Source organism: Heptranchias perlo, chromosome 18 (genome assembly GCF_035084215.1).
Source record: "Heptranchias perlo isolate sHepPer1 chromosome 18, sHepPer1.hap1, whole genome shotgun sequence".
In the NCBI taxonomy this organism is placed as follows: Eukaryota; Metazoa; Chordata; class Chondrichthyes; order Hexanchiformes; family Hexanchidae; genus Heptranchias; species Heptranchias perlo.
The window spans coordinates 57,708,085-57,727,496 of record NC_090342.1 but is presented as its reverse complement, the minus strand read 5'-3'; the positions used below and the strand labels follow the sequence as shown (position 1 = coordinate 57,727,496).

At 45.7% G+C, this 19,412-nt stretch overlaps 1 protein-coding gene across 2 annotated transcripts in view; it reads right to left on the bottom strand.

Annotated features, from left to right (window-relative positions):
- Positions 1-1,267: 1,267 nt before the first annotated feature.
- The window catches only part of LOC137334893 (lysine-specific demethylase 7B-like), a 176,162-nt gene continuing 158,017 nt past the window's right edge, over positions 1,268-19,412 (bottom strand). For both annotated transcript variants that reach the window (XM_067999963.1, XM_067999965.1), the window contains 3 exons: positions 9,196-9,293; positions 5,326-5,611; positions 1,268-1,750 (listed from right to left, as the gene is read on the bottom strand). In XM_067999963.1, the coding sequence (XP_067856064.1) occupies positions 1,662-1,750; positions 5,326-5,611; positions 9,196-9,293 (473 nt within the window). In that variant the 3' untranslated portion in view covers positions 1,268-1,661. The remainder of the gene's footprint in view (positions 1,751-5,325; positions 5,612-9,195; positions 9,294-19,412) is intronic.

Sequence of the window (19,412 nt, the reverse complement as noted above, 5' to 3'; positions counted from 1 at the left end):
AGAATCTGGTGAATCAAGTAGCTGTAAGAACTGGCCAGTCTGGCAAGCCAGGCCCCACTCTACAGAGGGCTGCATGGCACCAATTTGTGCCAGTCCTTGTGAACCTAGAGTCACACATGGCACAGTATCAGCATGGCCTGTTTGATGGAGGAGTGAGGCCTCCACATTGAGCAGCCTCCCACCTCCCTTTGACTCTGAAAACACTCCATACCAGGCCAACCCAGCAATTGACTTGTGGGCCCCCTTCAAATATGTGGCCCCATGAACGAGCACTGCAGCTTCATGCAGGGGGCTGTAGTCGTTTCTCTGAGGCTAAATTTGACAAATCCACAGCATTGACCGATTGACATAATTTGAGCTGCAATGTTGATTTAGTGAGGGCGTATTTCAATCGAGGAGAACGGGTAAGGATGACGTCATTGGGCGTGACATCACGAATACAGCCGTAGCTTTTTTAACATGTGCTGAGTGTAACATCATCAGGTGGCCTGGTGCACGGGCAGGAGGACATCACGGGTCGATCAGAAACCAGAAATGCCCAAACTATCACTAATCACTCCATCAAACTAAACACTATGGGAAAGAGCTGCGGTGAGTGATGGGACAATTGTGTGGGGGTCATAGATTATTTTCAGGTTTATTGGGTAGAAAGTGGGGGCAGGGGAGGGGTCACCTTTTTCATCACAAAGTGAGTAGTGAAACTGAGTCCTAACTTCCAGCTTTCGGGCCCTCTGATGACCTCACTTCCCGCGCATGTGCTGGGCATTCTGACGGACCAACTCGCTGCCGTTCATGGTCAACACCATGATCCAGGTCTAACGGGAGGAGCAGAGCGTGATCCATCTCCCTGTCTGGACCACGTTCTCCCTCTCCTGACCCGGATCACATTCGCCACTCCCCCGTGCCCCCCACCACCCGCCCCGTGATCCCCCCTACCGTGCTCCCACCTCCCCCCCCCGGCTCCTACTTCCTTCGCCAGAAACTGCAATTTGCCTTGTTCATCGAGAGAGAGAGGGAGAGAGTTGTGAAGAGCCTGAACTATGACAACATGCTTTTGATGTGATTCTGTTATTTCCTTCAGCCTTGAATTCAGAAAATCCTTAAAGCCAGGTTTATCACAATGAAATGGTCAGCAAACAGTGTTGAAATGGAAAAAGTTTGAAGTGTGTGGATTTCAGAGGTAGTCAAAACCCTTCCCAATCGTTTTATAAGCAGCTCTTCACGAAAGCAATTAAAAGGCAAGAATCTGTCGGCTGGAAATATGGTTCAATATTTTATATCTAAGTTATTATTTAGTTGAATTGAATCAGACAAATTCCTCAATAAATAGTTATCTTTAAAAATAATCATTCAAAGCTGTCAAATTAAAATGCATCAAATAATCTGAAAGAAATAAATTATATGACAACAGAAAGTATCTTCAGTAAAGCCCGAACATCACTCTTTAAAAATGTTTGCAAACCCTGAACATTTTTCCTCCCCTTCACCATTTCATTATTTCTCTCTACAGTTTCGGCTCCTCCATTATTGCTTGTCTGTGCTTCAACAATGCACATCTGTGGGATTGTTCCTCAGGCACAATCTATCCGAAGGGAAAGCCGTGTGTGTGCAGCGGGATCAGGATCCTCTTAGGGCCAATATGGGTCTTTAACGTCTTTATTCTAAAGGAAGAGACGGCCACTTCTGTTCAGCTTCAGAATCTTTCCGAGTCGCTGCTTTGCGGTTGCCATCCCTTTCTTTGGACGCTTACCTGCCAAAGGGTTTCAATATTAACACGATTAGGTTACAACGTTAAGTCTCTAATATAATAGCATTCAAACACACTTAGAGCAGATGGTAAACCGCCCCGGGGGGTGGGAGTAGACGGTAAAACGGCCCGGGGGGGAGGGGGGAGTAGACGGTAAAACGCCCCGGGGGGGGGGGGGGCGGGGAGTAGACGGTAAAACGCCCCGGGGGGGGGGGGGAGTAGACGGTAAAACGCCCCGGGGGGGGAGGGTGGGAGTAGACGGTAAACGCCCCGGGGGGGGGGAGGGGGAGTAGACGGTAAAACGCCCCGGGGGGGGAGGGGGGGAGTAGACGGTAAAACGCCCCGGGGGGGAGGGGGGGAGTAGACGGTAAACGCCCCGGGGGGGGAGGGGGGGAGTAGACGGTAAAACACCCCGGTGGGGGGGGAGGGGGAGTAGACGGTAAAACGCCCCGGTGGGGGGGGGAGGGGGAGTAGACGGTAAACCATCGGAGGGAACAGACAATAAAATATCAGACAGTCAACTGCAGAGATAGTGGATGCACTGGTTGTGATCTTCCAGAATTCCCTAGATTCTGGAACGGTCCCAGTGGATTGGAAGGTAGCAAATGTAACCTCGCTATTCAAGAAAAGAGGGAGAGAGAAAACAGGGAACTACAGGCCAGTTAGCCTGACATCGGCCATCAGGAAAATGCTGGAATCCATTATTAAGGCAGTGGTAACAGGGCACTTAGAAAATCATAATATGATTAGACAGAGTCAACATGGTTTTATGAAAGGGAAATCGTCTTTGACAAATTTATTAGAGTTTTTTGAGGGTGTAACTAGCAGGGTAGATAAAGGGGAACCAGTGGATGTCATATATTTGGATTTTCAAAAGGCATTCGATAAGGTGCCACATAAAAGGTTGTTACACAAGATAAGGGCTCATGGGATTGGGGGTAATATATTAGCATGGATTGAGGATTGGTTAATGGAGAGAAAACAGAGAGTAGGGATAAACGGTTCATTATCAGGTTGGCAGGTTGTAACCAGTGGGGTGCCACAAGGATCAGTACTTGGGCCTCAGCTACTTACAATCTATATTAATGACTTAGATGAGGGGACCGAGTGTAATGTATCCAAGTTTGCTGATGATACAAAGCTAGGTGGGAAAGTAAGCTGTGAGGAGGACACAGAGTCTGCAAAGGGATACAGACAGGTTAAGTGAGTGGGCAAGAAGACGGCAGATGAAGTATAATGTGGGGAAATGTGAGGTTATTCACTTTGGTACGAAGAACGGAAAAACAGAATATTTTTTAAATGGTGAGAAACTAATAAATGTTGGTGTCCAGAGAGACTTGGGTGTCCTGGTACAAGAAACACAAAAACATAGCTTGCAGGAACAGCAGGCAATTAGGAAGGCAAATGGCATGTGGCCTTTATTGCAAGGGGGTTGGAGTACAAGAGTAAGGAAGTCTTACAATTGTACAGGGCTTTAGTGAGGCCTCACCTGGAGTACTGTGTACAGTTTTGGTCTCCTTACCTAAGGAAGGATATACTTGCCTTAGAGGCAGTGCAACAAAGGTTCACCAGATTGATTCCTGGGATGAGAGGGTTGTTCTATGAAGAGAGATTGGGTAGAATGGGTCTGTAGTCTCTAGAGTTTAGAAGAATGAGAGGTGATCTCATTGAAACATATGAGATTCTGAGGCGGCTTTACAGGGTAGATGCTAAGAGACTGTTTCCCCTGGCTGGCGAGTCTAGAACTAGGGGGCATAGTCTCAAGATAAGGGGTCGGCCAATTAAGACTGAGATGAGGAGGAATTTCTTCACTCAGAGGGTTGTGAATCTTTGGAATTCTCTGCCCCAGAGGGCTGTGGATGCTCAGTCATTGAGTATATTCAAGGCTGAGTTCGACAGATTTTTGGACTCTAGGGGAATCAAGGGAGATGGGGATCGGGAGTTGAGGTCGAAGATCAGCCATGATCTGATTGAATGGCGGAGCAGGCTCAAGGGGCTGCATGGCCTACTCCTGCTCCTATTTCTTATGTTCTTATTAATAAAACCCAGGATCCCATATGCTTTTTTAACAGCCTTCTCAACTTGTACTGCTACCTTCAAAGAATATGTATATGCAACCCCAGGTCTCTCTCTTCCTGCGCCCCCTTTAAAATTTGGTGTAAGGGGTAACATATTATCACGGATAAAGGATTGGTTAGCTAACAGGAAACAGGCAGTCGGCATAAAGGGGTCATTTTCAGGTTGGCAAGATGTAACGAGTGGAGTGCCACAGGGATCAGTGCTTGGGCCTCAACTATTTACAATCTATATCAATGACTTGGATGAAGGGACCGAATATATGGTTGCTAAGTTTGCTGATGACATAAAAGGTAGGTAGGAAAGTAAGTTGTGAAGAGGACATAAGGAGTCTGCAAAGGGATAGAGATAGGTTAAGTGAGTGGGCAAAAATTTGGCAGATGAAGTATAATATGGGAAAATGTGAACTTGTCCACTTTGGCAGGAGGAATAGAAAAGCAGCATATTATTTAAATGGAGAGAGATTGCAGAACTCTGAGGTACAGAGGGATCTGGGTGTCCTAGTACATGAATCACAAAAAGTTAGTATGCAGGTACAGCAAGACATTAGGAAAGCAAATGGAATGTTGTCATTTATTGCAAGAGGAATGGAACATAAAAGTAGAGATGTTTTGCTAGAAACAGAATACTGTGTGCAGTTTTGGTCTCTTTATTTAAGAAAGAACATAATTGCTTTGGAGGTGGTTCAGAGAAGGTTCACTCGACTGATTCCTGGGATGAGGGGGTTATCTAATGAGGAAAGGTTGGACAAGTTGGGCCTGTATACACTGGAGTTTAGAAGAATGAGAGGTGATCTTATTGGAACATATAAGATCCTGAGGGGACTAGAAGGGGTAGATGCTGAGAGGATGTTTCCCCTTGTGGGAGAGACTAGAACTAGGGGCCACAGTTTAAAAATAAGGGGTCTCCCATTTAAGAAGGAGATGAGGAGAAATTTTTTCTCCCAGAGGGTTGTGAGTCTGTGGAGCTCCCTTCCCCAGAGAGCGGTGGAGGCAGGGTCATTGAATATTTTTAAGGCTGAGTTAGATAGATTCCTGATTAACAAGGGAGTCAAAGGTTATAGTAGGTAGACGGGAAAGTAGGGTTAAGGTCGCAATCAGATCAGCCATGATCTTATCAAATGGCAGAGCAGGCTCGAGGGGCTGAATGGCCTACTCCTGCTCTTAATTCGTATGTTCATATTGTACCATTTAGTGTCTTTTGCCTCTCCTCATTCTTCCCACCAAAACGCATCATTTCACACTTCTCTGCGTTAAATTTCATCTGCCATGTGTCTGCCCATGTCCTCCTGAAGTCTGTTACTATCCTCCATATTGCTTACTACATTTACTAGTTTTGTGTCATCTGCAAACTTTGAAATTATACCCTCTATACCCAAGTCAAGGTAATTAATATATATCAAAAAGAACAGTGATGTCCCTGTATTGATGGTGAGATGGTCTCTCTCTCTCTCTCGCTCTGAGTAGAGATGTCCCGGTATTATGAAGATGTTACTGACTGACCCTTCGTTGCCTGATTGCTCACAGGCGGTGAACTGGACAAGGTACTCTTGCTGGATGGATGCAGGGGCGGTGAAGTTGGCATTCCAGGATATATCCGATTGGGACTCCCGCTGTTGTCAATGCGACTTTCTCCCCAGACATGATCAGCTCCTGATCTACACGCTATACTCATTGAGTCTGGAGGAACCTGATCCTCACTGCCGACCAGTGCTTCCACCAAGTTCTTGTTTTCCTGAATGCTGTGCCTCACCGATGATGAACATTCTTTTGGCTCCTTCATCCGTACCTGGAAAAAAAATTCTCAGAGTTACTTCAGTATGTGTTAATTTAGCTGGGTAATTATCAGCTATGCTAATTCTGCCCCCACCTCTGAAGGTGGGGTACGATCCTCTCAGTATCTCCGAGCTCCAAAACACTGTGCAGCCCCCGGGTATCTCGCACCTGGCCATTCTTCACGTGTAAGTCTGGAGAGTGTTGGCAGTCGGTTTCAATGTTTGGGGACTGGCGGCTTGCCTGGCATGAGTCAGTGCATCGGGACCAGATCAGGGACCCAGGCTCGTCCCTACTCAGCGCTACTGAGGCCCTACACCAACCCAGCAGATATCAGCTAGCTCAGCAACAACTGCAGATCAAACCTGGCAAATTCTTGTCTGGTCTAGCACAGTACTGAAGGGGTCAGGGAGAAGAAGGGTGGAACTACACAAACATAACTAGACTTTTCAATTAAAGCACAACTTCAAATTAAGATAAATTTTTCAACAAACCCCTAAGGCAAGAACACAGAATCATAGAAATTTACAGCACAGAAGGAGGCCATTCAGCCCATCATGCCTGTGCCGGTTGAAAAAGAGCTATCTAGCCTAATCCCACTTTATCTTGGTCCGTGGCCCTGTAGGTTACAGCACTTCAGGTGCACATCCAAGTACTTTTTAAATCTGATGAGGGCTTCTGCCTCTACCACCCTTTCAGGCAGTGAGTTTCAGATCCCCACCACCCTCTGAGTGAAAACATTTTTCCTCAGCTCCCATCTAATCCTTCTACCAATTACTTTAGATCTATGCCCCCTGGTTATTGACCTCTCTGCTAAGGGAAATAGGTCCTTCCTATCGACTCTATCTAGGCACCTCAATTTTATACACCTCAATGAAATCTCCTCTCAGCCTCCTCTGTTCCAAAGAAAACAACCCCAGCCTATCCAATCTTTTCTCATAGCTAAAATTCTCCAGTCTTGGCAACATCCTCGTAAATCTCCTCTGTACCCTCTCTAGTGCAATCACATCTTTCCCATAACATGGTGACCAGAACTGTACACAGTACTCTAGCTGTGGCCTAACTAGTGTTTTATACAGTTCTAGCATAACCTCCCTACTCTTATATTCTATACCTCGGCTAAAAAAGGAAAGTATCTCGTGTGCTTTCTTAACCACCTTATCTACCTGTCCTGCTACCTTCAGGGATCTGTGGACATGTATTCCAATGTCCCTCAGTTCCTCTACACCTCTCAGTATCCTCTCATTTATTGTCTACTCCCTTGCCTTGTTTGCCCTCCCCAAATGCATTACCTCACACTTCTCTGAATTGAATTCCATTTGCCACTTTTTTGCCCACCTGACCAGTCCATTGATATCTTCCTGCAGTCGACAGCTTTCCTCCTCACTATCAACCACATGTCCAATTTCAGTATCATCTGCAAACTTTTAAATCACGTCCCCTACATTTAAGTCTAAATCATTGATATGTACCACAAAAAGCAAGGGACCTAGTACTGAGCCCTGCGGAACCCCACTGGAAAGAGTCTTCCGGTCACAAAACCAACCGTTAACCATTACTCTTTGCTTCCTGCCACTGAGCCAATTTTGGATCCAACTTGCCATTTTCCCTTGGATCCTGTGGGCTTTTACTTTTCTGACCGGTCTGCCATGTGGGACCTGGTCAAAAGCCTTGCTAAAATCAATCTAGGCTACATCAAATGGGCTACCCTCATCGATCCTCCTCGTCACCGCCTCAAAGAATTCAATCATGTTAGTCAGCTACGATCTTCCCATAACAAATCCATGCTGACTGTCCTTGATTAATCAGTACCTTTCTAAATGATGATTAATACTGTCCCTCAGAATTGTTTCCAATAATTTGCCCACCACCGAGGTTAGACTGATTGGCCTGTAATTATTCGGTCTATCCCTTTCTCCATTTTTAAACAACGGCACAATGTTAGCAGTCCTCCAATCCTCCGGCACCACACCTATATCCAGTGAGGATTGGAAAATGACGGTCAGAGCCTCCACTATTTCCTCCCTTGCTTCTCTTAACAGCCTGGGATACATTTCATCCGGGCCTGGCAGTTTATCTACTTTCAAAGATGCTAAACCCCTTAATACTTCCTCTCTCACTATATTTATCCCATCCAATATTTCACACTCCTCCTCCTTAACGACAATGTCTGCATCGCCCCCCTCTTTTGTGAAGACAAGACACAAAGTATTCATTAAGAACCATACCCACATCTTCCACCTCCACACATAGGTTACCTTTTTGGTCTCTAATAGACCCTACTCTTTCCTTAAGTTATCCTCTTGTTCTTTAGATATTTATAAAACATCTTTGAGTTTTCCTTGATTTTACTTGCCAGTATTTTTTCATGCCCTCTCTTTGCTTTCCTAGTTTTCTTTTTAATTTCACCCCTGCATTTTCTATACTCCTCTAGACTTTCTGCAGTATTGAACTCTCGGTATCTGATATATGCTTCCCTTTTTTGCCTTATCTCACCCTGTATGCTCCTTGTCATCCAGAGGGCTCGAGATTTGGGAGTCCCACCCTTTTTCTTTGTGGGAACATATTTGCTCTGAACCCTCACAATCTCCCCCTCGAATGCCTCCCACTGCTCTGACACTGATTTACCTTCAAGTAGCTGGTTCCAGTCCACTTTTGCTAAATAATTTCTTAGCTTAGTAAAATTGGCCTTTCCCCAATTTAGAATTTTTACTCCTGGTCTATCTTTGTCCTTTTCCATAACTATGCTAAATCTAACTGAATTATGATCACTACCACCAAAATGCTCTCCCACTGATACTCCTTCAGTGCCCAGCTTCATTCCCTAAAACTAAACCCAGAAATGCCCCCTCTCTTGTAGTGGAACGAACCACCCAATCAGACAAAGTGTCCAGTGTACAATGATCCACTACAAGCAATTATTAGTTCTTATATCCAATTAAAATATTCTAAAAGAAGTAGAAGTGTCTAATTAAAAGATCAGGGCCAATCAGCAAAAGCCCGAGTGGTTCCAGCAAATATCACTTCCCCAATGAGATAATTGTAAACAATTTTACAACACCAAGTTATAGTCCAGCAATTTTATTTTAAATTCACAAGCTTTCGGAGATTTTCTCCTTCCTCAGGCAAATGTTTCAAGAGCTCCTTGAAGCCTACGCATTTATACATATTGAACAATACATGGTGTTTACAGACTGCCCCTGCAACTGCCCGTTGCCAAGGCAATCACCGTGTTCAGACAGAGAGGTGTTACCTGCAGAACCCCCGAATACACATTCAACAAAAAAACAAACAGGGAAAAAAAACAGAGAAAAAAAAACACAGAGAGAGGCAGAAACATCCGGAAGGCAGAGAGAGCCAGCAAATGACCCATTATATTAAAAACAGATAACATTTGTTCGCTGGTGGGGTAACGTGTAGCGTGACATGAACCCAAGATCCCGGTTGAGGCCGTCCTCATGGGTGCGGAACTTGGCTATCAATTTGGCTATCAATACCGGCATCTCCACACCAATGAGATAAATGTAAGTAGTTTCTCTCTTCCCAAGTCTGAGTGTGAGACCCAGGAGCTCCAATCCACACAAGGCACCAGGGTCCTACCTGTTCAACTAGTCTGGCTGCTGCTCCCAGAGCGCCCAGCTCAGTGGGACCCTCCGACTCACTGTTGGCCTCGGCTGCTTCCTGCTTTACAGGCCCAACTGTGAAAACATAAAACATTCATTCCTCAACATCAGCTAATAACCACGATGGCGTCTGTAGGACCACTACACTAACGACAGAACCGCAACCAACATTCCCCACAGTAAATACAGAACTGGAAACTATAGTCCGCACATTAAATACAGGACCGGAACCCACAATCAGCACATTAAACGTAGGACCGGACACTACAGTCTGCACAGTAAATACAGAACCCCAATCTGCAGTCCAAACACGAAATACAGGATCGGAACTCACAATCAGCACAGTAAGTAGAGTATCAGAACCTACATTCCAAAAAGTACAGGACCAGAACCAACAGTCTGCACAGTGTATACAGAACAGGAACCTACAGTCCGCACAGTGTATACAGAACAGGAACCTACAGTCCGCACAGTGAATACAGAACAGGAACCTACAGTCCGCACAGTGTATACAGAACAGGAACCTACAGTCCGCACAGTGTATACAGAACAGGAACCTACAGTCCGCACAGTGAATACAGAACAGGAACCTACAGTCCGCACAGTGTATACAGAACAGGAACCTACAGTCCGCACAGTGAATACAGAACAGGAACCTACAGTCCGCACAGTGAATACAGAACAGGAACCTACAGTCCGCACAGTGAATACAGAACAGGAACTTACAGTCCGCACAGTGAATACAGAACAGGAACCTACAGTCCGCACAGTGTATACAGAACAGAAACTTACAGTCCGCACAGTGAATACAGAACAGGAACCTACAGTCCGCACAGTGTATACAGAACAGGAACCTACAGTCCGCACAGTGTATACAGAACAGGAACCTACAGTCCGCACGGTGAATACAGAACAGGAACCTACAGTCCGCACAGTGTATACAGAACAGGAACCTACAGTCCGCACAGTGTATACAGAACAGGAACCTACAGTCTGTACAGTGAATACAGAACAGGAACCTACAGTCCGCACAGTGTATACAGAACAGGAACCTACAGTCCGCACAGTGTATACAGAACAGGAACCTACAGTCCGCACAGTGTATACAGAACAGGAACCTACAGTCCGCACAGTGAATACAGAACAGGAACCTACAGTCCCCACAGTGAATACAGAACAGGAACCTACAGTCCGCACAGTGTATACACAACAGGAACCTACAGTCCGCACAGTGTATACAGAACAGGAACCTACAGTCCGCACAGTGTATACAGAACAGGAACCTACAGTCCGCACAGTGAATACAGAGCAGGAACTTACAGTCCGCACAGTGTATACACAACAGGAACTTACAGTCCGCACAGTGTATACAGAACAGGAACCTACAGTCCGCACAGTGTATACAGAACAGGAACCTACAGTCCGCACAGTGAATACAGAACAGGAACGTACAGTCCGCACAGTGAATACAGAACAGGAACCTACAGTCCGCACAGTGAATACAGAACAGGAACCTACAGTCCGCACAGTGAATACAGAACAGGAACCTACAGTCCGCACAGTAAATACAGAACAGGAACCTACAGTCCGCACAGTGTATACAGAACAGGAACCTACAGTCCGCACAGTAAATACTGTAGATTCCTGTTCTGTATTCAGTCGGTGAGCGGCGGGAGAGAGCGAGACCAGAGCGGAGATATAAACAGCGCGGAGAGAGCGAGAGTCCAGTCGGTGAGCGGCGGGAGAGAGCGAGACCAGAGCGGAGATATAAACAGCGCAGAGAGAGCGAGAGTTCAGTCGGTGAGCGGCGGGAGAGAGCGAGACCAGAGCGGGGATATAAACAGCGCGGAGAGAGCGAGACCAGAGCTTACTCTGAGAGCGAGACTCTGAGACCAGCGGCAGTTCGGGGTGACGTCACCAGTCAGAAAGTGACGCGGCACAGGGGAGGCAGCTGATTGGTGAGTAGGTTCAGGTGAGTATTTCTACCATTTTACTGTAAGTAAAGTAATAAGAAAGGGAAGATCTGCAGGTTTTATAGCAGATAGTGTTTTTTTTTAGTGAACCTAGGTCCCTAGTATAGTTAACATTTTCTAATTTCAACGTAATTTAAAAGAGGTAACTAAGCTAAGGCAAGTCATGGCAGCAGACCTCGCACCCGTGATATGCTCCTCCTGCAAGATGTGGGAAGTCATGGACACTACCAGTGTCCCTGCCGACCATGTATGCGGGAAGTGTGTCCACCTGCAGCTACTGACCGATCGTATCTCGGAGCTGGAGCTGCGGGTGGACTCACTGTGGAGCATCCGCGATGCAGAGAAACTCGTGGATAGCACGTTTAGCGAGTTGGTCACACCGCAGGTAAAGGGTATACAGGCAGGAAGTGAATGGGTGACCACCAGGAAGAGTAAGAGATGCAGGCAGGTAGTGCAGGGGTCCCCTGTGGCCATCCCCCTCTCAAACAGATATGCCACTTTGGATGCTGTTGGGGGGGATGACTTATCAGGGGAAGGCAGCAGCAGCCAACTTCCTGGCACCACGGGTAGCTCTGCTGCACAGGCTGGGAGGAAAAAGAGTGGCAGAGCTATAGTGATAGGGGACTCAATTGTAAGGGGAATAGACAGGCGTTTCTGCGGCCGCAACCGAGACTCCAGGATGGTGTGTTGCCTCCCTGGTGCAAGGATCAAGGATGTCTCGGAGCGGCTACAGAACATTTTGGAGGGGGAGGGCGAACAGCCAGCTGTCGTGGTGCACATAGGCACCAACGATATAGGTAAAAAAGGGGATGAGGTCCTAAAAACAGAATATAGGGAGTTAGGAGGTAAATTAAAAAATAGGACCTCAAAGGTAGTAATCTCAGGATTGCTGCCAGTGCCACGTGCTAGTCAGAGTAGAAATAGGAGGATATTTCAAATGAATACGTGGCTAGAGGAATGGTGCAAGGGGGAGGGATTCAAATTCCTGGGACACTGGAAACGGTTCTGGGGGAGGTGGGACCAGTACAAACCGGACGGTCTGCACCTGGGCAGGGCCGGGACCGCTGTCCTAGGAGGAGTGTTTGCTAGTGCTGTTGGGGAGGGTTTAAACTAAAGTGGCAGGGGGTTGGGAACCTGAGCAGGGAGAGAGAGGAAAGCGTAACAGGAAGGGACAGAAGGTATGGAGTAATAGGTAAAGTGTTAAAAAAGGAAAAAGCAGGAACTAAGCGTCACAAAACAGATTTGAAAGTTCTTTATCTGAATGCACGTAGCATTCGTAATAAAATGGATGAGTTAACGGCACAAATAACTACGTATGGGTATGATCTTGTGGCCATTACAGAAACATGGCTGCAGGGTGACAATGACTGGGAATTAAATATGCCAGGGTATTTAACAATCAGGAAGGACAGGCAGGAAGGAAGGGGAGGTGGGGTGGCTATGTTAATAAAGGAAGGAATCACTGTAATACAGAGAAATGATATTGGGACAAAGCATCAAGATAATGAAACAGTTTGGGTGGAGATAAGGAATAATAAGGGAAAAAAAACATTAGTGGGCGTAGTATATAGGCCTCCTAATAGTTGCAACTCTGCTGGAAGAAGTATTAATCAGGAAATAGTCGGGGCATGTAATAAGGGAACAGCCATAATTATGGGGGATTTTAATTGTCATATAAACTGGACAAATCAAATTGGGCAGAGCAGCCTTGAGGACGAGTTCATTGAGTGCATCAGGGATGGATTTCTTGAGCAGTATGTAACTGATCCTACAAGGGGGCAGGCAACCTTGGACCTGGTCCTGTGTAATGAATCAGGATTAATCAATAATGTCCTAGTTAAGGATCCCCTTGGAACGAGCGACCACAACATGGTTGAATTCCATATCCAATTAGAGGGTGAGAAGGTTGATTCTCAAACAAGCGTACTGAGCTTGAATAAAGGAGACTATGATGGTATGAGAGCGGAATTGATTAAAGTGGACTGGGAAAATAGATTAAAGGGTAAGACGGTACATGAGCAGTGGTGTTCATTTAGGGAGTTATTTTACAACTTTCAAAATAAATATATTCCACTGAGGAAAAAAGGGTGTAAAAGAAATGACAGCCATCCGTGGCTAAGTAAAGAAATCAAGGATAGTATCCGACTAAAAACAAGGACATATAAGGTAGCCAAACTTAGTGGGAGGATAGAAGATTGGGAATTCTTCAAAAGACAGCAAAAAGTAACTAAAGGATTGATTAAGAAAGGGAAGTTAGATTATGAAACGAAATTAGCAAAAAATATAAAAACAGATAGCAAGAGTTTCTATAGTTATATAAAAAGAAAAAGGGTGGCTAAGGCAAACATAGGTCCCTTAGAGGATGAGACCGGGAAATTAATGGTGGGAAACATGGAGATGGCAAAAATGCTGAACAAATATTTTGTTTCAGTCTTTACAGTAGAGGACACTAAGAATATCCCAACACTGGACAAACAGGGGACTCTCGGGGGGGAGGAGCTAAATACGATTAAAATCACTCAGGAGATGGTACTCAGTAAAATAATGGGACTCAAGGCGGATAAATCCCCTGGACCTGATGGCTTCCATCCTAGGGTCTTGAGGGAAGTGGCAGTAGGGATTGTGGATGCTTTGGTGATAGTTTTCCAAAATTCCCTGGACTCAGGAGAGGTCCCGGCAGATTGGAAAACTGCTAATGTAACACCGTTATTTAAAAAGGGTAGTAGGCAGAAGGCTGGAAATTATAGGCCAGTTAGCTTAACATCTGTGGTGGGTAAAATTTTGGAGTCTATTATTAAGGAGACAGTAACGGAACATTTAGATAAGCATAATTTAATAGGACAAAGTCAGCATGGCTTTATGAAGGGGAAGTCATGTCTGACAAATTTGCTTGAGTTCTTCGAGGATATAACGTATAGGGTGGATAAAGGGGAACCAGTGGACATAGTGTATTTAGACTTCCAGAAGGCATTCGACAAGGTGCCACATAAAAGATTATTACTTAAGATAAAAAATCACGGGATTGGGGGTAATATTCTGGCATGGGTGGAGGATTGGTTATCGAACAGGAAGCAGAGAGTTGGGATAAATGGTTCATTTTCGGACTGGCAACCAGTAACCAGTGGTGTTCCACAGGGGTCGGTGCTGGGTCCCCAACTCTTTACAATCTATATTAACGATTTGGAGGAGGGGACCGAGTGCAACATATCAAAATTTGCAGATGATACAAAGATGGGAGGGAAAGTAGAGAGTGAGGAGGACATAAAAAACCTGCAAGGGGATATAGACAGGCTGGGTGAGTGGGCGGAGATTTGGCAGATGCAATATAATATTGGAAAATGTGAGGTTATGCACTTTGGCAGGAAAAATCAGAGAGCAAGTTATTTTCTTAATGGCGAGAGACTGGAAAGTACTGCAGTACAAAGGGATCTGGGGGTCCTAGTGCAAGAAAATCAAAAAGTTGGTATGCAGGTGCAGCAGGTGATCAAGAAAGCCAACGGAATGTTGGCTTTTATTGCTAGGGGGATAGAATATAAAAACAAGGAGGTATTGCTGCAGTTATATAAGGTATTGGTGAGACCGCACCTGGAATACTGCATACAGTTTTGGTCTCCATACTTAAGAAAAGACATACTTGCTCTCGAGGCAGTACAAAGAAGGTTCACTCGGTTAATCCCGGGGATGAGGGGGCGGACATATGAGGAGACGTTGAGTAGATTGGGACTCTACTCCTTGGAGTTCAGAAGAATGAGAGGCGATCTTATTGAAACATATAAGATTGTGAAGGGTCTTGATCGGGTGGATGCAGTAAGGATGTTCCCAAAGATGGGTGAAACTAGAACTAGGGGGCATAATCTTAGAATAAGGGGCTGCTCTTTCAAAACTGAGATGAGGAGAAACTTCTTCACTCAGAGGGTGGTAGGTCTGTGGAATTTGCTGCCCCAGGAAGCTGTGGAAGCTACATCATTAGATAAATTTAAAACAGAAATAGACAGTTTCCTAGAAGGAAAGGGAATTAGGGGTTATGGGGAGCGGGCAGGAAATTGGACATGAAGCTGAGTTCGGATCGGTCAATGCCCTGTGGGTGGTGGAGAGGGCCCAGGGGCTGTGTGGCCGGGTCCTGCTCCGACTTCTTGTGTTCTTTAGATTTGTGGTTGGGATCAGATCAGCCATGATCTTATTGAATGGCGGAGCAGGCTCGAGGGGCCGATTGGCCTACTCCTGCTCCAATTTCTTATGTTCTTATGTAACAGGAACTTACAGTCCGCACAGTGTATACAGAACAGGAACCTACAGTCCCCACAGTGAATACAGAACAGGAACCTACAGTCCGCACAGTGAATACAGAACAGGAACCTACAGTCCGCAGTGTATACAGAACAGGAACCTACAGTCCGCACAGTGTATACAGAACAGGAATCTACAGTCCGCACAGTGAATACAGAACAGGAACCTACAGTCCGCACAGTGAATACAGAACAGGAACCTACAGTCCGCACAGTGTATACAGAACAGGAACCTACAGTCCCCACAGTGAATACAGAACAGGAACCTCCAGTCCGCACAGTGTATACAGAACAGGAACCTACAGTCCGCACAGTGTATACAGAACAGGAACCTACAGTCCGCACAGTAAATACAGAACAGGAACCTACAGTCCGCACAGTGTATACAGAACAGGAACCTACAGTCCGCACAGTGTATACAGAACAGGAACCTACAGTCCGCACAGTGAATACAGAACAGGAACCTACAGTCCGCACAGTGAATACAGAACAGGAACCTACAGTCCGCACAGTGAATACAGAACAGGAACCTACAGTCCGCACAGTGAATACAGAACAGGAACCGACAGTCCGCACAGTGAATACAGAACAGGAACCTACAGTCCGCACAGTGAATACAGAACAGGAACCTACAGTCCGCACAGTGTATACAGAACAGGAACCTACAGTCCGCACAGTGAATACAGAACAGGAACCTACAGTCCGCACAGTGAATACAGAACAGGAACCTGCAGTCCGCACAGTGTATACAGAACAGGAACCTACAGTCCGCACAGTGAATACAGAACAGGAACCTACAGTCCGCACAGTGTATACAGAACAGGAACCTACAGTCCGCACAGTGTATACAGAACAGGAACCTACAGTCTGTACAGTGAATACAGAACAGGAACCTACAGTCCGCACAGTGTATACAGAACAGGAATCTACAGTCCGCACAGTGAATACAGAACGGGAACCTGCAGTCCGCACAGTGAATACAGAACAGGAATCTACAGTCCGCAAAGTGAATACAGAACTGGAACTTACAGTCCGCACAGTGTATACAGAACAGGAATCTACAGTCCGCAAAGTGAATACAGAACTGGAACTTACAGTCCGCACAGTGTATACAGAACAGGAACCTACAGTCTGTACAGTGAATACAGAACAGGAACCTACAGTCTGCACAGTGTATGCAGAACAGGAACCTACAGTCCACACAGTGAATACAGAACAGGAACTTACAGTCCCCACAGTGAATACAGAACAGGAACCTACAGTCCGCACAGTGTATACAGAACAGGAACTTACAGTCCGCACGGTGAATACAGAACAGGAACCAACAGTCTGCACAGTGAATACAGAACAGGAACCTACAGTCCGCACGGTGAATACAGAACAGGAACCTACAGTCCGCACGGTGAATACAGAACAGGAACTTACAGTCCGCACAGTGAATACAGAACAGGAACCTACAGTCCGCACAGTGTATACAGAACAGGAACCTACAGTCCGCACAGTGAATACAGAACAGCAGCCTACAGTCCGCACAGTGAATACAGAACAGGAACCTACAGTCCGCACAGTGTATACAGAACAGGAACCTACAGTCCGCACAGTGAATACAGAACAGGAACCTACAGTCCGCACAGTGTATACAGAACAGGAACCTACAGTCCGCACAGTGAATACAGAACAGGAACCTACAGTCCGCACAGTGTATACAGAACAGGAACCTACAGTCCGCACAGTGAATACAGAACAGGAACCTACAGTCCGCACAGTGTATACAGAACAGGAACTTACAGTCCGCACAGTGTATACAGAACAGGAACCTACAGTCCGCACAGTGAATACAGAACAGGAACCTACAGTCCGCAAAGTGAATACAGAACAGGAATCTACAGTCCGCAAAGTGAATACAGAACTGGAATCTACAGTCCGCACAGTGAATACAGAACAGGAACCTGCAGTCCGCACAGTGAATACAGAACAGGAACCTACAGTCCGCACAGTGAATACACAACTAGAAGCGACAGTCTGCACAGAAAATACAGGACTAGAACCTACAGTCAACACTGTAATAGAATCATAGAATAGTTCCAGCATAGAAGGAGGCCATTCGGCCCTTCGAGCCTGTGCCGGCTTTCTGCAAGTGCAATCCAGCTGGTCCCACTCCCCCGTAGCTCTGCAAATTTTGTTCAAGTACTTATCTAATTCCCTTTTGAAAGCCACGATTGAATCTGCCTCCAACACCCTTTTAGGCAGTGCATTCCAGATCATAACCACTCAATGAGTAAAAAAGTTTTTCCTCATATCGCCTTTGGTTCTTTTGCCAATTACCTTAAATCTGTGTCCTCTGGTTCTCGACCCTTCTGCCAATGAGAACGGTTTCTCTCTATCTACTCTGTCTAGACTTCTCATGATTTTGAATCCCTCGATCAAATCTCCTCGCAACCTTCTCTGCTCTAAGGAGAACAACCCCAGCTTCTCCAGTCTATCCACGTAACTGAAGTCCTTCATCCCTGGAATCATTCTAGTAAATCTTTTCTGCACCCTCTCTAAGGCCTTCACATCCTTGCTAAAGTGCGGTGCCCAGAACTGGACACAATACTCCAGTTGTGGCCAAAGCAGTGTTTTATAAAGGGTCAACATGACTTCCTTGCTTTTGAACTCTATGCCTCTATTTATAAAGCCCAGGATCCTGTATGCTTTTTAACCACTTTATCAACCTGCCCTGCCACCTTCAATGATTTGTATCCATATACCCCCAGGTCTCTGTTCCTGCACCCCTTTAGAATTATACCCTTTAGTTTATATTGCCGCTCCTCGTTCTTCCGATCAAAATGTATCACTTTGCACTTCTCTGCGTTAAATTTAATCTGCCACGTGTCCGCCCATTCCACCAGCCTGTCTATATCCTCTTGAAGTCTATCACTATCCTCCTCACTGTTCACTACCTTCCAAGTTTTGTCTCATCTGCAAATTTTGAAATTGTGGCCTGTACACCCAAGTCCAAGTCATTAATATAGATCAAAAAAAGCAGTGGTCCCAGCACCGACCCCTGGGTAACACCACTGTACACCTTCCTCCAGTCCGAAAAATAACCATTCACCACTATTTTGTTTCTTGTCACTCAGCCAATTTCATATCCATGCTGCCACTGCCCTTTTTATTCCACGGGCATCAAGTTTGCTGACAAGCCTTATCAAATGCCTTTTGGAAGTCCATATACACCACATCAACTGCATTGCCCTCACCGACCCTCTCTGTTTATCTCATCAAAAAACTCTCAGGTTAAACAAACAAGATTTGCCCTTAACAAATCCGTGCTGGCTTTCCTTAATTAATCCACACTTGTTCAAGTGACTGTTAATTTTGTCCCAGATTATCGTTTCTAAAAGTTTACCCACCACCAAGGCTAAATTGGCTGGCCTATAGTTGCTGGGTTTATCCTTTGACCCTTTTTTGAACAAGGGTGTAACATTTGCAATTCTCTAGTCCTCTGGCACCACCCCAGTATCTATAGATGTTTGGAAGATTATGGCCAGTACCTCCGCAATTTCCACCCTTACTTCCCTCAGCAACCGAGGATGCATCCCATCCAGACCTGGTGACTTATCCACTTTAAGTACAGCTAGCCTTTCAAGTACCTCCTCTTTATCAATTTTTAGCATATCCAGTATCTCAACTACCTCCTCTTTTACTGTGGCTTAGAATCATAGAAAGTTACTGGTTTATTTGGATTTTCAGAAGGCCTTTGATAAAGTCCCACATAAGAGGTTAGTGTGCAAAATTAAAGAACATGGGATTTTTAAAAAATTCATTCATGGGATGTGGGCGTTGCTGGCAAGGCCGGCATTTATTGCCCATCCCTAATTGCCCTTGAGAAGGTGGTCATCAGCTGCCTTCTTGAACCGCTGCAGTCCGTGTGGTGATGGTTCTCCCACAGT